At 35.9% G+C, this 24,069-nt stretch overlaps 1 protein-coding gene across 2 annotated transcripts in view; it reads right to left on the reverse strand.

Annotated features, from left to right (window-relative positions):
- The window catches only part of LOC136842554 (dipeptidyl peptidase 4-like), a 278,639-nt gene that overhangs the window by 236,907 nt on the left and 17,663 nt on the right, over window positions 1-24,069 (reverse strand). The window contains exon 1 of one of the 2 annotated variants that reach the window (XM_067110000.1): window positions 14,927-16,209. The exons of the other annotated variant lie outside the window; for it this stretch is intronic. Within the exon in view, the coding sequence (XP_066966101.1) occupies window positions 14,927-14,992 (66 nt within the window). The 5' untranslated portion in view covers window positions 14,993-16,209. Of the gene's footprint in view, window positions 1-14,926; window positions 16,210-24,069 lie in introns of those variants that run through there. 2 annotated transcript variants of the gene reach the window in all.

Here is a 24,069-nt window from a genome sequence, read left to right on the forward strand (position 1 = left end):
TTTTTAGGTAGGAAACTAGAGGCTTACTGAAGTCGATAAAATATCAAAAATTTAATAACGCACATAGGCTACTCACTTTACAGGGAATATTGCTACTGCCGAACCAACATAAACCAAGCAAACAATGCGCCAAAGTTTCTTCGGCGCAATCGAGTTTTATGTACAACGTATAATGCTATGTGAAACTCTCAGCCGCGGCCTATGAAACTTTCAGCCACGGCCTGGTGGTGGCCTGTGTTATTGGAACCTATAGCGGTGCCAGACGCACGATTATGGATAACTTTAACCTTAAAATAAAATAAAAACTACTGAGGCTAGAGGGCTGCAATTTGGTATGTTTGATGACTGGCGGGTGGATGATCAACATACCAATTTGCAGCCCTCTAGCCTCAGTAGTTTTTAAGATCTGAGGGCGGAAAGAAAAAGTGCGAACAGACAGACAAATAGCCATCTCAATAGTTTTCTTTTACAAAAAACTAAAAAACAAATTGTCAATGAATTCAAGGCATATAGGAAATACGGCAAGCTTTACAGTCTATAGGAAATACGGCAAGCTTTACAGTCATCAGTAGGACGAACTCGATGTGGTTCTAAAGAACACCAACCAAACCTTGTCCTTCATTCATGTAATGCCACAGTCACTGAAAGTTATTCCTATTTAACATGTAGGAGAGCTTACTTTTCCCATACATCTCCACTGCCTTCAATAATATTCCTTTCCAGTGCATTATTAGTATACGCTATCTTGTTATAAACTGGGAAGGGACAAAAAAAGATAAGTGTATTCTACGGTAATAACGCACGGAAAAGGAATATCATTCAATCTAGTTTTATAAAAGAAAGTTATGGCCATAATATAAGCATCAGTCAAGGCGTGTGTATACTACTAGTGTCAAGCTTCACCAAGACGGGATGGTTTAGATTCCAGATTCTTTTATTTACCCAGGACCCTGAATTTACCAGATGCCCGAGATAAGCGAAAATACCTATTTACCACGAAAAAAACAAGAAATTAAAAATAAATTTCTTCCTTTGTGTTATAAAACACCTGTCTTTTGATTAGGATACATATCAGGAAACCAGGAACACAGCAGCTGTGTGAATGTGGACCCTGTTCCTTAAAGCATGCCCATCCAGGTATGTTTCCGACATGAGGAATGATATACTTCCGCGCCCGCACTGAAGAGGAAAATCATAATGCCGAAACCCTTGAGCACTGCTGCGGAAAACTTCTATATTTAACGAAGGAAGATCGCAGCCTTGCTGAATTTTGTCTCTTGAGCACTGAACTGACGAAAAGTGAAGAGATCGGGAGAAGCATAATGTTCATACGTAGAGAAGTTCAACCATTCAGTAGGGTAAGCAATGAAATGCTTACAAAAAAGGATCTCTGCTTACGATGCTATTGATTGATTATGAAATTTAGGTCTTCAAGACCAAACGCCGGAACCCATCAGGATTACTCAGCGCCGTAATGAAGGCGAAATATATAAATTAATGATATGATTGATAATGAATAGATGAATGATGATATACTAGTAAAATTCAGTGTTGAAGTATGAACGTAAAAAATGAAGAATGGTATTAGATAGAACCAACAATAAATAAGTATATATTAAACCTTTATATTCAAAATATATACTTAGTAGAAGAATAAATATGACTAAACTCTTTATTAAATATACTGAAATCATATCTCATTATACGACACATATTCATGAAAGCTTAAATCATTTGGTGACATAGCTAAAGCACGGAAAGTGAAACCAATAATAATAATAATAATAATAATAACGGCGGTGGTGGTAGTGAGCAAGCAACTTTTCAATAGTCATATTCTCATGTCTTATATTTTATAGCCATATTAGTGATGCTGCTACACGCTATGTTCGTCCACCAGATTTATACCATCATAAAAGTCATTGTCAAAATGGCATATTAAGCATTAAACAAAATTAAGATATCCTTTAACAATTATACTTTCCACAAATGGAAATGGGGCTACCTAACATCGAAGGTGTAAAAAAAATTCGGAAAAATATAAAATTACATGAGAATTTTACAATCGAGTTGTTACAAAATCATACATCAGATTGATCGCGTCTCGCAAGGAGTGAGAAATTGCTCCTTTTCTCTACGATCGACACATTATGATTTTGTGAGCACCTGCCTGCTACAAGGTGTCATTGTGTAAAACCGAATTTTGAACCAGTCAACAGTAACATATGTGCACCCCAATGACAAATTTCACGAGGGAAATACTTTACCAGAGAAATTGTTATCATAATGTCATGTCAAGACACTAACGGTTTTTCATCAGGGACGCACAGAAATAACTGATAGTTTCATGGAACTCAGGGTCGTTTGATATGACCATCATTTATTCCTTTTAGTTCGCAAATTGCTCTGTAAGGTTAAAATTAAAAACTAACACTCACTCTCTCTCTCTCTCCTTCCATGGGATCCATCGCCCTATGTGGAAGTTTTCAAAATCCTTTACAATGATCCCCTACTCGAAACGAAGCCAATTATAATTTCTGGCAAAAAAAAAAAAAAAATCAATAGAGTATCGCTAACTATAACTGCTACATCCTTCCCGCATGGAAAGCTCAAAGAAGAAAAACTCAGTCAATTTTTATTTCAACATCAAGTATGTTGTTGTTCTGTTCCTCATTAATCACTGCAGCGACTTGCGAGTTCCAGCCTTGATAACATGTTCCTCAAACAAACGCGAGAAAACTACTCGAAATTTTATATAATAGTCCTGATAAAATGGATAACGTCAAAGTACTGAAGTATATATAATTTTTTTTATGTTAAAGAAAAAGCAGAGAGAGCATCTATTTCTCAATCTGATTCCTTACTTTCTCTCCTTAAATGTTCCTTTATACTAAATATTCTGTATTCACTTAATGTACGTGAAAAGTCACTTTACTGGAGGGAATTGCACTGAGTGTTTTTAGGTGAATTCTGTCCACAATAATTGTTATTCAAACTTGCAACCTCTTCGAAGATGAAATTTTCACTAACAGCTGAATGCCAAGTAATTTTGTACTTAAATCACATTGTACACGCAGTCCCAACCCTCAAGGTTCCATACAGGAAAGTTATCTCTTTTCAACGAGTCTGCTATTAAAATCGCGTCGATCACAACACTGCGAGTGACTTGAGAAATTTTTATTCATTAAACGATTCTCCGGGAAATAGTATTGGTAATTATATTAATGGTTACAAACGGCAGACAGAGAGTGTGATCACGGTGTCACCTTTGAATTCACAGAGGTGATAATCCCAACAAATACAACAGGTTAGCAGACGTGAAATGCCTTCGGTCATGATAACCGGCATAAGCGTCATTATGGTGTCCTGCTTACTAGGATTCCCTTGTCTGTCTATTCGAGAGGGGATAAAGTTCTGATTACAAATCCACTGGATTCTAAGTAAAATCCATTAAGTGGACATCCAAATAACCTAAAAGAAAATGTGACGAAAATTATATTTCGTTTTTTCCACAACGTAATCTCCTAAAACCTCCAAAAACAACATAGTGGGAATGACAGGGGTTGCAGATAAACAGTAAAATAATTCAACTGGCATTATAAAAACAATATGTTAACGATTTTTCATTGTCGATACCTGGAAGATTAATTTACCTCCTGGTCAGTCAGTCTGACGATAAATATGTTTAAAAACTCAAGGTTGAATAACCAATAACTTATCAAGGCAATGTGTCACGTGCCATAAAGCACTGCTTTCTTTAAATGGTAACTAAGAAACGGTAACTATGTCTAGATTCACGGAGTATTTAATTAGTTATTTTTCTTATTTTACTTTTTCATTTTATTTTTAAACGACCTCCACTGGGGACAGTCCAACATAAGACTTTGCTGATGATCTGGACGAAGTATCTTACGAAAGGACTGCTTGGTAATCCCGTCAAATTCCCGATATTGATTTTTAAGTAACAATGTGAGAAGGGCGCTCGTGATCAAAGAATCAGTATATAAGACGTTGGGTCAGAAACAGGCTCTGGGTCTGGTATGAAGCAAGTTCAGGTAATTGCCTATTGTGAGATATGTTTAATTTAAAACTTACACCAGGATTTTCCCAATATCTTACGATACGGTTGGCCAGATGCTGATGAGTAATGCGCTTGATTTTGGTCGTGATCCTGATTTCAATGTTATGGTTTGAAAAGACCAGGCATGTTCCAATTATAAGTAAAAGCGAATTTCATGGTGAAGGACATTGCTTTATTGGGTGCAACCAATACAAGGTTCCTTTCAGTTTATACGACTTCTACAAAGTAAGCAGAAGACCGGCTTAGCCTAAAAAAAGCATTACCTAATATTTATAGCAGATATATTTAAAATAAAAACTACAACGAAGACACTACAACGGTTAGAAACCAAAATATGAGAACTTGTGGAAGGATTGAACGTCTGAAATATAGAAAAGACTACGGGTTGGAAATGTGTTTAAAGAGGGGAAAGGACAAAGTTTTTCTAAATGCAGATCCATTTACTTTCTGAAATGAATGAATGAAGGTTAAATCGAGTTATGGGACTAAGTACCTACCTAACCAGTTTATAAATTAAAATGTACAACTTGAGCAAGCTGTAATAAAAACTTGCGCAGTGGTATGTATTCAAAATACATTAAATATAAACTACATAATTATGTGAAGAATAAGAATTGTATTTACACGTGAGCATGCTTACCATACAAAAAGCACCTGGATTTTTTTTACCTGGGGCTGATGATTGTTGGTGCAATAATAACCACAAGATCACTTTATTTTCGCACATTCCCAACACTACAAAGTTTACTAAATCTAACAACCCTCACCTCGCCGGACAAACAAAATATCGAGAGCAGTTCATGCATACGTTCACCTCAGTGGTTTATGGCAACTCTAATCCGTCTCTATCCATTTGAACAGACTGTTAGCCTTGGGACACTCTTCATTACGCAACGAAAGAATAACAATTTATCATCGATCTCATCTTAATTTATGTAACCCAAATTAAATTTGATCTCTTCACAAAAGTGTGCTACGTATTCGAGAATGATTCCATCTGGGATTCTGGAGGCAGGCCTGCGAAGTTTAATAACATGGAATTTCTAAGGTATCTTTTAGAAAGAACATAGAAAATTACCAATTTAGGCGTCAGGAGCTACGTATTAAGGTCTGGAGACACAAAGTTTAATAAGACAAAAGCAACCAAGAGCTGGAATGAAATCAAAATAAGCTATTGAAACAAGCAAAGGTGCGAACTGTTCTTATTCACCCCTCCGTAATTTTAAGGTCACATACCCCATGCCTAACCCCAATGGAGTGCCGTGAAGTGCCCTGGTCTCTCCCCTCCCGAACGTTCCTCCTGCGTTCAATGAAGTTACGGCCGCAAAATCAGTGCCAATTGAATAAAATGAGGATTTATGTTCACCTGTCATCTGAGCACGTATATTCAGCGAATGACAGCTGGGTGAAGGATTTTTCTTTTAACTTAAAAGAGCTCAAAATTATGACAATATGAATACTGACCGAACTCATTCGAAATAACTTGAAACTTCTCTTCTTACAAAAATGCACAACGCATTACTCGAAATATTAACAGTGCATACCCAACCCTTATAACATAAATTATACGGTACTTTTCATAAGACTGCGCTATCGAATTATGAAGAGCATTTTTCAGGATAAAATAATTTCTAAGACGAAATTATACAAAGGGCCAAACCTTAGAAAAATTATAATTTGCTGCAGTGGGCTTGGTAGAATGGTGTAGCTTTTCTAAGATGACTAGTAAAATTTAATTTGCCTTGATACTGTCTCAAACGTAAGTCTTAACACCTTCACAGAAAGTTTAACTTTTGGGGACTGCGCATCTGTCATCAAAAGATCTCGCCCACTCACTGGAAACCTCTAGTGAGTGTTGCTCTCCTCCTTTTTTAAAGAGAGAGAGAGAGAGAGAGAGAGAGAGAGAGAGAGAGAGAGAGGAGAGGCACCTTGAACAATACGATGAGCCATTTGGAAAAGAAAAACGGCAATGCAGCACAAAAGAAAAAATTTTGAAGACGTCTAATACCAACCACTCGCGATACTAATAAACCAGTCTCTCCAGGTCTTTCTAACCTCGACCTGCGTACCTGACCAAATGAAAATGAATGGATAAAAGAAATCTTATATTATTTACCAGTATTTAAAACCTACCACTCACGTACATCTGTCAACCTCTCGTGAACCAACTACGAGGAGAGATTACAAATTAAAATTCAGGATATCCTTCCTCGACAAGTCACACTTTAAAGTCGCTACAAAGTAATATCTGAAACAAAGTTCTTCACTGGTTGGCAGTGACGTGAGCAAACTAAAAAAACGACACGACATTATTTTGACTGTAGCATTTCCCAAAAACTGGTAGTGAAAATTAACAACAGTATGCGTTATCTTAGAATACACCCCGAGTGATAATAAAGAAAGAATACCATCATAGTTAGAAGAAAAGGAGAGAAAACAACGAAAAACTCTGGCACAGAAAACAAGCTGTGGAGTAAAAGGTATAAGGACGAAAAGGTCAACGAAAATTGTTTATCGACACAAATTTATGTGGCAGGTGAACGGGACGGTGTTACACACCTGCATGAAATGTTGTATAATGAGCAGCTCTCGTTAGTCATCCAAACCTTTTTCAACTATCCGATATTTATCATAATTTACCCATTATGCTCCATTTTAACATATTAAAATTTCTTTCAGTCTCATATACAAAAATATCTCCTACCAAATCTGCACATTACCTGAACTAAAAACAGATGGATGATACTATGAGCATATATTCTAATGATGATTGATGACACAATATTGCTTGCAACCGGCAATCTGTTAACAGCTATATGCGATTTAAAGAAAAAACAATAAAAACATTCTTATGTCACAACACCATGCGTCCTATGTTATTTTTTTCATATTCTTTTTTGCTTTCGTGGCATACTGTTTGAATTCGCTCGGGAGACACGATCTCATTTTTGTTGGGTTACGCCAGATTTGATTAGAATATGCCTCACTTCAGCATGATCATAAACGAATCCTGACAAAGTATGTGCACAGGTATTTTTTCCAAATTTGATCCCACGGTAAATTAAGACACTAATAATCGAAAACTTCTAGCTTCCTGAAGACTTAATCAATTTGAAAAACTGCATGGTAGGTAAAGGGAAATGAATATATCCGAGCCACTTCCCAGATTATAACAGACGGTTCTGAAATGTATAAAGAATGGAGGATGATTGATTGGTGAAAAGTGTACGATTTGGAAGTGCTGGGAGGCAGGAGAAAAGGATGGCATAGAAAGAACAGGAGAGATGAAAACAAAAGATGTACTCAAATGGACGAACCTTAATACCCTGGAGGAACGAGAGTGCATACAAGATAGATGCGAATGACGCACTGTACATAATGTTGTTTTGCACATGAGGTTTATCTACAATTCTGCAGTTAAGGTATGTGTGGTAGTGACCACTGTCTTGTCCTTAGCTTGAGGCACACTTGTTAATAGAAGCTCCTTAATGATGTAAAATACACTATATATGTACATATATATATAGGCTATATATATATATATAGGCTATATATATATATATATATATATATATATATATATATATATATATATATATATATATATATATATATATATATATATATATATATATATATATATATATATATATATGTATGTGTGTTTTATTTACACTATATTTTATATTACACAACTGACATAATTGAAATAATAAATCACCGAATTCACTAGAGATTTTAAAAGTAGTCTTTCATCTGCAAGAACACGACCAGGCATATTACATTTATCCATAATGTAGTATTTGAATAAGTATCCATCAGTTTATGTCAGTGATACACATGAATTCAAAAAACTTCCACAAACGCAACCCATCCCCACTGTATACTGTATATATTTAATCTCCGGTTAATGGAAAATTACGATGGATATAAACAGGGTACCTCCAATTCTGCCAATCCTATAATGATACGCAGCGACTCTCAGAGTACAAATTAAAGCAATTAAAATTCATGATCCTACGCATCCAATAGCAATCCAAATTGGAAATGAATTAAATATCAAATGAAAACTGGAAGGAGTAATGATCCGCTGAATCCTTTCCCATTGGGGATCAAAGGAGGCTAAAACGAGAACAGACCAGAGAATTATTTTTGCCGTTATTTGTGTGGTAATCTTTGACTTTAAGCACTCCGGATACTAGAAAATTAGCCAAATAACCACATGATTTTCGTGGAATATGAACAATGTGATTCAAAATAAGCGGCCTACAAGAATTCTGCTATATGCATTTGTCAGACAACAAAATACCAAAGAGTCTATTCCACTTAAAAAAACAGCAACGTCCTCATTTTTGTGAATTATAATTACTAAGAACAATCATATTTCAATTAAATATGACTGACTATCTAATAAAGCAATCTAAGGATTTCATCAAAGTAATAAAACATAACTTGCGTCGCTGTGGAGTTTTCAACATAAATTATTAAACGGGCTGCTCTCAGAGCAAGACCCCAGTACGATTTCGTACAAATCTCGACTGATCCAACACCAGCATACAGAAATGCAAATAAAAAAAATGACAATGGTTCCAAAAGACTTCTCACTTTGCGGAGAGGAAATAAACAAGATAGGGAAAGTTAATTACACTTGAGAAGAGGAAGTTGAGAACCGAAGGCCGAACGGTAACATTGCAGATATATGAATACCGACATCAGGAACTGCTTAAGGTATACCATATCATCGAGGTTATTATAGAAACATTTAGGTTAAATTACAAATTCCCAAAACCTCAGTCATGTAGGTTGTGGCTAACTTTCGTCCATGGTCATACGGATGGCATTGGCAAAAAATAAGTTACTCTGAACATCACGTAAAACCCAGAAGGCTGTGAGAGATGTGCATTAGTTATGGCCAAAAAAGCTTTCTGCAGTTCTGAAGGTCTTGGTTTCTCTCCTAATTTCACGCAAGAGAGAGAGAGAGAGAGAGAGAGAGAGAGAGAGAGAGAGAGAGAGAGAGAGAGAGAGAGAGAGAGAGAGAGAACAATAACAAAATAAAACTTTTAAATAGCTACAGAGATAAAGAGAAGTGATTTCCTTGTTGGCTAGCCATATTCTTTATCAGTCCACAAACTTTAAAAGATAAACAATTAATATACAAGATAAGACAGCTATACAAAATGCAAAACGAAAAACTCCTATACCAAAAAAATTATGTCTTCAATGAAGAAAAAAATAAGAACTAAAACAAATAGAAGAGAAAACAAACTATACAAAATTTCGAAGACTTTCTGATGACACTTCTGTAAAAGGTCGAAGTTGATGCAATGCCACTTCCTTAAAATACGAAAACAGACACGCGAGGAACCATTTTCTTACCACATCTATATTTACGAAACCTCATGAATGAAGACTAAAAATATTTATAATTTCACCTATAATTAACCAAGAGGTAGTCGTAAATTAATTATTATCTATATGATATTCCTGTGCTAATGAGTGGGAATTTATATTTCAATGTCTTTTATTCCTATACAAAATTTAATTATGAAAACACATTTTCAGTTCTTGCAAATGCATGGTAGTATACACATACACACACATATCTATATATATATATATATATATATATATATATATATATATATATATATATATATATATATATATATATGTGTGTGTGTGTGTGTGTGTGTGTGTGTGTGTGTTTGGGTGTGTGCATGTAGGTGACATGTATACGCGCACATATACATAAATAATGTGCATATCAAGGCATATAAACACCAATGTATTAGGTGAATATAACACTAACACAAGAGTGCATACGTATTTCACTGAGAATGAGCAGGAATGCTAAAAATACCATAATGTACCGGTATACAAACAATTTTTCCAATCAAGAGACAATTAATATAAAAAACATCATATTCTGTATCATTCGAATCCGAAAAACCAAAATGGCCTCCCAGCCCCAACTCCCCTTCAAGAAAAATAAATTGCCAGCTCAGTTCATCCAAGCGCCGAGCATGAAGTAACCACACCGTAGCCCTCGTTCAAGGTAACTGTACCAGCCAAAAGGTGAGAGTAGGAAAACGGAGACTTGCCAGTAAGGCGGGACGTACAGTAAAATTCCCAGGAGCTAAACAAAAAAGAACTTTCCTGTTTCCAGTACCTAACCCGCGGCAGGTATCTTCTTTGTGAGTGTGGGCCTTTCCCGAAGTTCCTTCTTGTATTGCCGTTTATAATAAGAAATGACGTGAGCCTGAGCAAGTTTGTAATTTCTAATACAGACGTCTATAGTAACAAATAATGTATTTGTTCGTAATGCCTGATAAGACTGTAACACAAAATTAGTGCGGGATTTAACTTGAGATTTCTAATGTTGAATTGCGTAATAAATGTTGCATGGGCCTTTGTTTGTAATTTCTAACAATTTTGTGGCTTTTTATGTTCTTAAGCTAAACCATCAGACAAGAGGTTGGTTTTCCTAAAAGGTACTAGTGCGTATGAGCGTCGAAGTCAACAGATGTTGAACTAGCGTGTACAATTTCTAATAAACCTGTGGTCGATTTGATTTATGAATGTTTGGTCTGAAAAACTGGTACAGGGCGCCATAGGATATTCATCTCTTATAGCTTCAGTAAAATACAAGCGTTAAGCTAGAGAGATTACCCCTACGACAATCTTTAAAACGCAGCAAATTAAAAATAATAAGTGTCCTTGTAATTTATGATGAATTAACTGAATTGTAAATAAATAATATACCTACAGATAAATTACGAGAAGACCATCCAGATTATTTCTAACACGTGAAAGTTTTTTATTACAAAATTCGCATACGTTATGCCGTAAAATTAATACCAATGTTACTTTAAAGTACACATTCAGGTTAAAATAAAAATCCCTCCAGCCATTTAGCCGTTATCCCGTTAAGTATCAGAGGCAAACGAAACAAAACGAAATGGCCTTTACCGTGTAATCACAGGTAATTTGCTTCTTCCTCAAAAACGTCACCTTTAAAACACCCCTGTGAACGTTACAGGGGAGTGCTTCTGTAAATAGAAGCATTTCAATGCAATATAACCTTGAAAATGTAGTTATTCTTACACATCAACTTCATCGGCTTAAAATAAGAGAAAAATGCTTTGAGCTTTGATCTTATTGCCATGTGTGCTATTTTTTTCTTGTTAGTGTTTTTACCTAGCTCCTCCCATTTTGTAAGAAATTCATCCAATTTCTAGTGCCTAGGTCTCTGTCCACCGTAATCTTGTCGCTTGTGTAAAGTAACCTATTTGGTTGCAAAATTATAATTATAATTCGATTCTTTTGGCGTGTTTCTTCTGGATTAAACGATTAATATTCATGATCTTTCACTCCTCAAATGAGGTTTTGGGGCCATGCACGCATGGTACTACTTAAATTTTATGATATACAGTACAATCCGACGATGATTCCATAATAGTACCACGGAGGGCCTTGTGTCAAGAGGGGCAAATCATTCTGAAACTAAAAATATAGACATCACACACACACACACACACACACACACACACACACACATATATATATATATATATATATATATATATATATATATATATATATATATATATATATATATAGAGATAGAGAGAGAGAGAGAGAGAGAGAGAGAGAGAGAGAGAGAGAGAGAGAGAGAGAGAGAGAGATAACACTCTAGTGATGTTATATTGATGTGTGTGTGTACATAGGCTATATATATATATATATATATATATATATATATATATATATATATATATATATATATATATATATATAGTTTCTTTCCCTCACAATATCGTCAGCGCTGAGTTTCAGAATAATCCTAAATTTTCCACTCCATTAATTTTAGTTTCTTAAATGTACTTTGATTCAAATTCTGTATGTGTTCATGAGTATGACACTGTCAAGCGCTACTTCAATCACTGTACTTGGCCCATCTTTTATTTTCAGTTTCTGGACATTCCCATGTCAAACCATATTTAATCATCTGTTTTTCTATTTCTATTTTCTTTTTATTTATTCATTCTTTTTCCATCGTAATTTATATTGCTTACATCTCTCCTCAGTACAATGCTTGCTGATATCTGACATAAAGACATAATCAGATAGGCAGGGGATGAACGAAATTCATCTTTACCTTTTATCTGGCAAGGGGAAACCCCAAGGAACAATGTATTTGGGTCCCACTGCATATTGGTATTGTCTACTGTAAACAATGAAGCTTCAGATCATCTGTCCAAAGCCCGCAACACAGAGAAGGGCTTTGTGAATGAGAGAACACGAACCCACCATTTATCGCATTACCCTGATTCAGGCAACGAATTTTTTCTCTTTTTGTCGTCATCCTTTTTGTGAACTTGTTTATTTTGATTCTTTGGTTTCCGTGTACTCCTGTTTTGTCAGTCAAGCGAAGCTGCATCTCAGTGATAAGCACCAAAAAGAATTGCATCAATGTTCTTTCGACGATAATGTATTTATAAACAAAAATTAATGTAATTATTATATTATATTCTCAATGACAACAGTGCCATAACACGTTCTACACAAAACATACCTTTACGCATCAAACGCAATCATTTCATTTGCTCTCAACATGTCAACCTTTACATCGTGCGATATTTTCCACATGCAAAGAGTTTTATCATTATAATTATGATTATGAAATATGTGATATGCTCACGTAGGTATTCTGATATCACGCTTGTCGTTGTACTATTTATAATAGCATTTCTTATTTATTTAAAATACACATGATAGCTTTAAGCTATGAACTATTAATCAATAAAATCGATATATATATACATACATACATACATTTATATATATGCATGAGTGTGTGTTTGTTTGTTTGGGAAAAATAAAATATCACAAGGTCAAAAGGGAAAAACGTTCCCAAACAAGCAATCCGCTAGTAAGTGAAGACATGTAAAACTTATCACTGGCACTGATGGTGCAATCTTAATGAAGTGTTATTAATCACTTCTGTCTAAACAACAACCTTTTCATAATTCCGTAAAATAAATAGTTCACATCATTCATAATCAATTGCGCTGTCAATGAAATGGGTTAACTAAAAAAAAAATGCAAAAAATTACCTTACAAACACACTAGAGAGAGAGAGAGAGAGAGAGAGAGAGAGAGAGAGAGAGAGAGAGAGAGAGAGAGAGAGAGAGAGAGTGCCCTATGGGTGTAACGCTTGAAATAAATAAGTCTGCGCTGTGGAAACACTGATAACCCAACCTCCAGTCCCAAATAAGAATAAAAACAGTATTATACAATCAAAGGCACAATTAATTTTTCCCGAACTGCCTAGCCAACCTAAACAGTGTGACACTGGATATTTTTTAACTTTAAGCTTTTGTGAAATTACATAAAGTCTGGGAAACATTTACGTAAGGTAATAAATGGCCCAAAACAAGTCTTACAAAAACGAAAAGGCTCTGTCACTTTTTCACACAAGGGCTTCCTTACCAGCAGACACTTGCTTAGCAGGCTGATAACAGTTTCCGATTCTTCCACATAAATATTTGCCCATCTGAATAATAATTCATACTACCACAGATCATCTGTTATTTATTCCATCAGATTTACGGCATCATGGATCCATCCACTTTGTCCCAAAGCCACTTTCGAAATTAGCGCTGACACGTGGCCGCTCTAATCTGGGATATTCCCTTAGTCTCTTACAGACGGCGTAACCTAAAGGGAGATATAAAATGACAACAGCAAAGGCGGGATCTCCATCACAACTATGTGCCCGGATGTGCAGCATGAAGCCAACTCCTAAAACACGTCATGGGATATGAGAAATCAGCCGACCGGAGAGGGACGAGGCTTTAGCGCCATTTCCAATGTACAGTATCTAAGAGTTTTGACATTTACAGGTTCAGAGCTGTGAACTTTAGTCACCTATGGTAGAATGGAAGCTTCCATAACATACTCCTTATGGCTTTGACTCCCTTCAACCCATTTTTACGAAAGTAGCTAAGCTAGTTGTATTTCACCTAAAGTAAAAATAGCGTTTGTTAAAACACACACGCGCACACACACACACACACACACACACACACAGAAGAGAGAGAGAGAGAGAGAGAGAGAGAGAGAGAGAGAGAGAGAGAGAGAGAGAGAGAGCTAAATGTTAAAATGAAGATACTTAAAAAAAAAGTGACGGCGACGAAAACAGACACCAAAGCTTTTGTTGGAAAACAAGTACTTATTATTTAATTGTCATCATACGACAGTCCGTAAACGTTTGACCTACTGCCTTACAGGAAAATCGTCCTGGCATTTACACTTATCTAAATTTCGCTTCAATTTCGCTCCCTCTGAAACGATGTTATGAGAAAAATATTCGTGGGAAATTTACACACGGCATGATTTTAATTTTTCCAATGGTACATTGCTTTAAAGGCATACTAAGTTGTTAAATGCATGATGAATTCGAAATTAAAAACAATATTAAATACCACAAAGAGCACCGAATTGCTTCACATAACCGCTAACCTAAGAGTAAGTGCTAACGTATTATACTATATATGTTGTATATAAATATATAAATATATATATAATATATATATAATATAATATATATATATATATATATATATATATATATATATATATTATATATATAATGTATATAAATATATATACATATATAAATATATATATAATATATATATATATATATATATATATATATATCAGCAGTCAGCAGTCTCTGGACACAAAATGAAGTTTTATTAAGGGCGTGAAAACAACAGAAGTTCTTCAAATCTGTGAATAACGATAGCAGAGCAAAACCGACGCTTCCAAAAGACTTACCTTTTTATTCAAGTGGTAAAGATAAGGGTCGTCTTCCTGTGCAACAGGTGAATACCGGTGGGACATGATGGCACTGGCACTGTGTCACTCGCTACACTGACCACCTCTTTCGCTCTCTCTATCTCTAAGAGAAGAGGGCTCAACAATAAAAACACAAATGACAGTAGGATGCGCAGATGATCTCTTCACTTAATGGGTTATTCCGCTTTGCGGGTCATCAATAAGTGGGTCAAGGTTTGGTCCTGTTTTGTTTGTTAAAAACTTTTGAGATCTTTTTGAAAACCAGTGATTATCAAGTTTCATCGGATTATATCTCAAATTTAGCGACAGCTTTCGTTACATATTCCCATGTCATGTTAACTACTAATATATCTCTCCCTCTACAAATATAACCGATTTCTGAGATAAAACTTCAAAATAATCCTGAGTCTGCACAAACTGCGATAACACTCGAATGCCCTTTCTCTCGAGGAGAGATCGTCCAACACTTTGATCAGCTCGAACAGCGCAAGTGACAGCCGTCCAATGAATCAGTCAAAGTCTCGGAAACCTTAAGACGCGGGAAGCAAATGGGAAACACGTTATCTGGTTAGCGCCTTCTGGCGCAATCAGGAGGCAGGAGACGCTCATGGACAGCTCACGCACGACGTATTTATCCTTGGCGGTTATTCTGTCAATGAAAACCTCTCCCGACTTGTTTGTAAGTGTCAACTGGGGATGGGATCTATGTACACAATTGCCTTTTGATGTCTGAAACGGTGACACGATTATATAGTATGCATTCATACGTGCATGCTGTTTATTTACACAGTTGACATCAAACACAACAGCTTCAAGCGTTTCACTGTAATGCAGTTAGCGAGTCTGTTTCTGCAAACTGTTCGTTCAGTATGTGATACAATCTTACGTCACACAATGGGTTTTACAAGACTAGAGCGAGTCTTTGGAACAAGTGTTCAAGCGTTTCAGTCTCAAAATACAACTAGAATTGAAACAGCACCACTTCAATACCTTAGAATGAAGTTTCAACCTCTAAACACTGGCACAGGGAGGAAAGTGAGAGACTGTGACCACTCCGTTGCTGCTCTGGTGTTCGCTGATAGTTACTAAACTTCGGTGCAAGTTTGTTCAATGTCATGACCAAGAAAGAGCTTTCACCTTCGAGCGGCGACGGTGACGGGGATCCCAGTGATAGCAGCAGCGGCAACAGCATAACACTCTCACTCGCGGCCTCCCTCCAGCAGACTACGAACACACTCACGGGGCGAACCCGCACCAGCACTGGTGCCGCTTTTCTGGTGGAAAATAGACGCCCGTCATCTGTTTCCTGCCTGAAAACGACGATTTGGCTCACTATGTCGTAAAACCATTCTGCACAGGCTGACCAGGGGATCTAAAGTAGAACTGGGATGCAGAGCATTTTCAAATTTTCCTTTCATCCCAGTTATTAACATCTTTTCCCGTCGGTGCTCGCACGGTCCTCTTCCATTTACTTTCTATATGCATATTCCATTCATTCTTATGTTGTTCATGAAAACACTGTGGTAACTACCTGATGTCTGATTTTATACATTTTCCAGATTCTAGTCATTATCAGAAATGCAGCGTTTAAGCCATTTATTTTTCCGCGTTCGATTCTCCCACTTTTTTTACTTACACCACAAGAGCAAAAAATTGTAACCAAACAATGGCTGCATTTCACAAAACTTCAAAAAGAAAATGACCTTCAGCAAGACACGCTCTACCTAACGCTTGAGCGCTCTACCTAACACTTGCGCCTGTATTTAAGTAAAATTATTAAGGTATTTAAGTTAAATTATTACGATGCAGAGTAGTCTTTTAATTTATGTCTCCTACGGAGTCTGCGGATAAGCTGTGATTCAGAAACATGGATTAGATATCAGTCTAGGAACGAAGTCCTGATCCAAGATCTAAAGATTTGTATGATCTAATGACGTTTATATTTTCCCCAGGTCTCTATCCGGTATTCGTTATCACTTGCTTAATGATCAAATAATCTTTTCCCACCGATTAGTGTATTATTCTTTCAGGCTTTTCCTTTTCAAAAGGGTTTAAATACTTTACACAAGATGGTAATAATACATTATTTCGCGTAAGTGTTAAGGAAGTGTTGCATGTTCCCTGTGCGAATTTGATGAAACAAAAACATCACCAAACCGTCAGTTTTCAGCCTCAATAACTAGATGTTTTCAGTGGAAAATAGATAGAAATAAAATACTGTTAGGAAGGCAGCTGGCTACATTAATAAATATGCGCTCAAATCCACGGTCTTTAGACTCACGCAACCACAAAATTGCTGAGTGGGAAGCTGGGATGACTACTGTAGTGCTCAATCTGTTAATCCATCGTTCTTTTGACTTGCATAATGACAATGAAGATATGCAAATGCTATTTCTCAATTTTATGCTGCTGGGTAAAAAAATTACGGGTTGTATGACTTGATTCCCATAAAATTAGGACAAAAGGAGACAGAACGGCACGAGATATCACGAGCATGAAATACATTATTTCATCACATATATATGTGTATGTATTATGTATGAATATATATATATATATATATATATATATATATATATATATATATATATATATATATATATATATATATATATATACATGTAATGATGTATATATATATATATATATATATATATATATATATATATATATATATATATATATATATATATATATATATATATATATATATATATATATATATATAAAACATAAATAAGTGGGTATCCACCGGAAAAGTCCCTCTTTTGCAAGTAGAATTACGGACTTAAGAAGTCACCCAGGGCTAATTTTGCACTTTATCTTCATTTTCCTAATTAATTTCTCTCATTAGCAAAAAAATGGAGATAGTGTAATTCTATATGAAATAAAAGAGGTTTTTCCGATGTGTGTGTGTGTGTCCACGTAGCAATGAGAAGAGCCAGATTCGATCCCCGTCCAAGGTATACTGGATTTACGGGTCAATCCATTAAAATCGTTTTGCCTCTGTTTACCTAATCGGTTAGAAGACTGTGCAGGGTCGCAAATAGAGTGAAGAACTGGATGGGCCTAGCAATCTCATTCCAAAAAGATTTTCTGACAACTTAAAGTCGATCACCTTTTGCAGCAATACCACTACGGGGAAAAACGGCGTATGGTGAATGACTAGGCGTTATATATATATATATATATATATATATATATATATATATATATATATATATATATATATATATATATATATATATATATATATATATATATATATATATATATATATATATTATATATATATATATATATATATATATATATATATATATATATATATATATATATATATATATATATATATATATAAATATATATATATATATATATATATATATATATATATATATATATATATATATATATATATATACACATTGGTCCTTGGTCTGATTCGTTGCTTAGGTCAACAGAGGCACAGTCGAACTTAACGGAGCACGTCAATCCACCAGTCCTTCTCCCCGGGAATCGAACGTGTGAGAAATCACCAATACGCCGTTTCTCCTTAAAAGGATTGGACCAGAGAATAACAAACAGTCATCAGTCATATTCATCCTCTAAATACTGAATAAAGGATGAACTTACCTGCAGGAAACGTCTACTAAATTTACCGCTTCATATCATCACACAAATGCTCATAATCATTACATCGACTTCCCAACAAGCCACTAGAATTTATCCTTCATACACTCTAGATGTTCCCTTGTATTCCGAATTTCCGACTCTCCTCCTAAACCCTTGTATAGTTGGCTCATTCTGTTTCCCTCTCCTCCTAAAAATCCCAGTCATGCCATACACACCTTCCCCCAACCTATCGTTCCCCATTCACTCCATGTAACCAAACCACCACAAACATACAGCTGTATCTATTCACCTGTACTAACCTTTGTGCCAGATTATCTTGTTTACAAATATCTCACAAGAAGCAACGCAAGCAATTCACCCCACTAGTTTCCAACTTCTTTTTCTAACTCGCATCCGATTCTAGTTTCACTTCGACACAGTTAACGTAATAGTCCCTTCCTATTTCGTATATCTGCCATATAAGAACATTTGTTGATTAGTTTTAACTGGATTCCTTCCAGATATCTTAAGATACTGCGCTCTCCTTTTCGTGTATAGGGTTCCTAAGGCATGTTTCTTGTATGTATCATTTTCCATCCCGCCGTGTAAACAACAACGAGATTTCAGACGAACTTCACTTGGTACATAGCAATATTAACGATTTTATTATTTCTTTGCTTTTAATCAAGTTAAAAGATTATACGGCACTAACACGAATAACAATATTAAAATTCAGGCAAATTGACTACGGATATGTAACTATCTTGGCCACATAACAGAGCCAGTATATGTTCCTTGACACAAAAACTGCATATCAAGAACCGTAAAACTAAGGCACGTACACACTAAACGAACATGAGATATAATGCTAATGAAACTGGCTACTGACTGTTTTCAAGTCAGTAGACATTGTGCTTAGATTTCAAACATTATCAGCACATCGCAAAGCAAGTCCTTATTTAAAAATATCAAATCAAAATACAATTCTCACCAGTACAAAATGCTCTGACAAATATATTTACCAATTAAAACTTATAGGGTATAACAAAAAGAATTAGGGATAGTAAGTACATGTGAATATATCCAGTGTTTGAAAACTGTTTGTCACATTATTCATCTTGAATAATTAGTTCGGGGTTTAGTTCATTTCTAGGAAAAGTTTCTATCATTCATCATCTTGCCTAGGAGGCGCAAGTTCTCAGCATGGCAACTGTTGTAAATGTTACATTTTTATATCCTGTTTACTCCATACCGTTCTCGGTGTTTCTTAATATGGAAGGGACAAAACGTGCATAAGGCTTCGTCGATGGTATTTGTGGTATATTTTAAGCAAGATTACGTGGAATTGCACCCACTTTGATTACACTCATACTTCATTGTCTAGTCCCTTTTATCGCATCAAGATATTTTTGTTGTACACATCATTTGCAATGTTATTTAGTAGGTTTCATCATCAGCTTAGGCGTACTTTTTCAGTGATATCAAATCGTTTTTCTTTTACTTTACAACTGCAATATATTTGAGCATTGTAGAATGTTTCGACTGTTTTTCTGAATTCTTTTTCTATGAATTTTTAATTAAACTTCTTGAACTATTTGTCAGTTAGTACCTACCATTCGGAATTTATTTTTAGAGGTAAAACTAGTGTAACAAGGCTATAAACCGATGAAAGATACCCGATGGCTTGTTATTATGTGCCCTATATGAGTTAGAAATAGAATATGTAGAAAAGTGGTTCCATCTAAAGGAACTGTGGAAATTAAAATATACCTTAGTTTTACCAGAAAGCTGATTAACAGCTCTCCAGGGCTGGCCCGAAGGATTAGACTTATTTTACGTGGCTAAGAACCCATTGGTTACTAGCAACGGGAACAGCTTATTGTGGAATTATAGCGAGAAATGAATTTCTATCACCAGAAATAAATTCCTCTCTTCATCAGCCGGCGGCGGAATTGAACTCCGGCCCATCGAATGACGGTCTAAAGCTCAACCGACTCGGCCAACAAAGGGCTTGGAAATGAAATAAGAAGGAGTACTTCCTGAAATCTCGTATATACGAATCCTGGTAATAGCAACAAAAGCCACATCTCATCTTTTCACTCAACATATACATACGACCTTTCGCCTTCCGGTTCTCAGTAAGTCCTTTGGATGAGTTTGTCACCCCTTGCTGTAACCTGCCACACTCAACTACCTATAAAGTTCATAATTCACTGCTGATATCAACAGACAGACCATGGATATTTGAAAAACGGAAATAAATCACTCCTTACCCCATTCATGGGATCGATTTTGGAATATCTGACAGCGAGGCGGACCTTTTAACTACTTGCCCACGGGACGAGTCTATATATTTTTTCAGCATTAAGCTGTTTTCCCTAACAATAGGAAACACCAGACAGAAACAAGACAATGATTACGTCACAAAGATAATCTAACGACTGAATCTGGGATGAACATGAAGAGCAAAAAACTTCAACAGGAAGTCATTCCAAACATCTACACACCATCTATCCACCACTTTCTAAGTCTTCCTCTTTTCCTTTCCTCTAATCCTTCCGAATTATACACTCTTTTCAGCAAATTATCATTTTCTCTTCTCTCCATACCTTCATATGCCACATATGCTACAAAAACTACAATTTATTTCAGTAACCTCCACTTATTACATTTATTCGCATTCAACATCTACACTTTTATTCCATGGAGAGTTAGCTCAACAATCCCATTACATATTCCACCCTTGATTTCCATAGACAATCCAAGTTCTTCCACATCTTTTGCACACAGCCCGCTGCTTTTATTCCTTAACCTATTCTTTCATTTTACAACCATTCAAAATCTTTACCCCCAAATACTTATAAGAATCTACTGCTTCCATTTGCTCACCATCCAAACATTCGCTGCTCTATCTTCACGCTTCCCATGTATGCCATTCTTGCTCTTATGCATGTTTACTGTCAACTTTTTCCTTTTGCAAACGCCCTCAGTCTCTATCACTCATTTCTGTTTTTTCCTCTTCACTATCCCCAATCAGCACTGCATCATCTGCAAACATTAGCCATTCCATAGTCAATATAAAACATTGAGTAAAAATGCCACAATAATGTAACTGATAAACTGTATTTTTCAAGATACAAAAAAAGGGATAAAACAAGGGAGCTTTCGGCCGTTTGCGCAACGGTCCTCTTCCGTTGCGCAAACGGTCGAAACCTCCCTTGTTTTTATCCTTTTTTGTATTTTTTTGTATCTTGAAAAATACAGTTTATCAATTACATTATTGTGGCTTTTTACTCATTATTTTCGATCACAATATAGTGATGCACCACAGATAAAACATTACTTTCTTATACCAGAACTTTATACCTATACCTATACTGCACAACAATTTTTCTCTCTCCATTAACTTCCCTAATTATTAACTTTATATTCTCCCCAAAGTTCTTGATTACCCTATCTAATTTACTCCATATATCCTCTTCTCCTTCCATTATCATCAAACATGTTCATCTTCATAACAATTATAGCCACTGTTTCACATCATTCTCTCAAGTTTAAACTTGTAATCATTTTTACTTGAACAAATACGTGCAGACACACATCCACCCACTCCTCTTACCACGTCCATCAACGTGCTCTTCTATTCACTGTGTACTATAAGAAGCTTATAAATTCTCTATTCCTTATCTTACTATCTCTCTTTCCCAGTACACTTATGAATATTCTTTAGCAATCATATTTTTCTAACTATCAAGACATTTTCCAAAGGCATTTCCACAAGACCCCTTCCATTTTCTTTTATCCCATAAATTCCATACCTATCAACAAAACCATCTCCAAGCACATACGCCATTTTATTTTCTCCAAACACTGTCAAGCAAAGATCGCCTTTGCTAATAACACCTTTCCACTCTTATTCTTTTCCATTCTACACATACACACCAACAATATACAAACTAAGCTGGTCCCGTAACAGGGGGTGGCTCCTCTGATAAGGCAATGAACACTGCCACATTCACACTTCGGCTCCTGAATCATGGATGATCCCCAGCACAGAAAACTTCAATACCACTAGTTGTCTCATATACCTTCGCTGAAAGTTCGCTGGTGACATGTCATAACCCCCCAACACTGTACCATTCACCTCTTGCTTCCTGGATGTCGAGGCCCCTGTTTAAACTCTATCTAAACTACTTTTCTAGAGCTTCATCCCCTTCTTCTCCCCGACACTTCTGAATTATTTACTCTTTTCAATAACTTATCTTTCTTCAAAAGACGCATTCTGAAAACACCTACATTAAACCTTTTGAGATCCTCCTTTTGCGCATCTCCACAGTTTTTACCCAATCTTCTTGTAATACACAAACAATTAATTTCCATAGCTTTCACAGTTCCTCATTGGACGGGCGGGTATCGTTCTCAGCTAGTTTTACTGGTCCCGCGTTCAATTCTCCGACCGGTGATAGAAATTCATTTCTCGTTATAATGTGGTTCGGATTCCACAATAAGCTGTAGGTCCCGTTACTCCGTAACCCACTGGTTCTTAGCCACGTAAAATAAATCTAATCCTTAGGGCCAGTCCTAGGAGAGCTGTTAATCAGCTCAGTGGTCTGGTTAAACTAAGGTATATTTAATTTATAGCTTTCACATTCTTTCACTCTATTCAATATCCACACTCGTCTTGGAGAGACGAGTTAGTTCAATAACCCCATCATACATTTCAGCTTGTCTTCCATAAACATTCCAAGTTTTCTCCCAATCTTTTGCATTCATCCTGCCACCTTTGTTGCTTCACCACCTGTCCAGGATGTAAAATTGTACTCTCAATAAACCCAGTATAAAGAAGATCCACAATATGATTTGCCAGACTATACAGACAATATCGCTACTTGAGGTCGTCAATAAACAATATATCGAGGATATGGAGTACAGTACATCATCAAATGCTGTCCCCTTGCTACTTACATGGAATCAATACATAACTGACATGCACAGGATTCAAAACGAAATTTTACGTAAATTCATACTATGAATTGTACGCTGACAAATGACGAAAAGCCCACACAACACATAACAAAAAAACATACAATATAATCTTATGTTGGGTAACCCCTGAACCACTTGGTAGGCCCAGGATTCGACAAATGACACCTGAAAAATAACTCAAATTTCATTCGGAATCACCTTGAAATCAATAAACTCCTTTGGAATTATAGAAATATTAAAGAATCACTAAAACGGCCACTCCGTATCACTGAAATTAAGATCCGGGAATCATAAGCAATCCTTTGGAAATCATGTAGATTGTCGGAGAGAAAAGCATTGGAAGTAGTCACAAAATGCATAGGAGAGCAATCACTATCATTATCATCGCCTCCAGAGCCGCGTGACGCAAAAGGCCTCTGTCAAATTCCGCCACTCATGTCTTTCCCGTGCTTTATCTTCCAGGATAGCAGTCACAAAAAAAATTCACTGTACCTTATAAAAAATAAAGAAATATACAACAA

The sequence above is a fragment of the Macrobrachium rosenbergii genome, chromosome 10 (genome assembly GCF_040412425.1).
Source record: "Macrobrachium rosenbergii isolate ZJJX-2024 chromosome 10, ASM4041242v1, whole genome shotgun sequence".
Lineage (NCBI taxonomy): Eukaryota > Metazoa > Arthropoda > Malacostraca > Decapoda > Palaemonidae > Macrobrachium > Macrobrachium rosenbergii.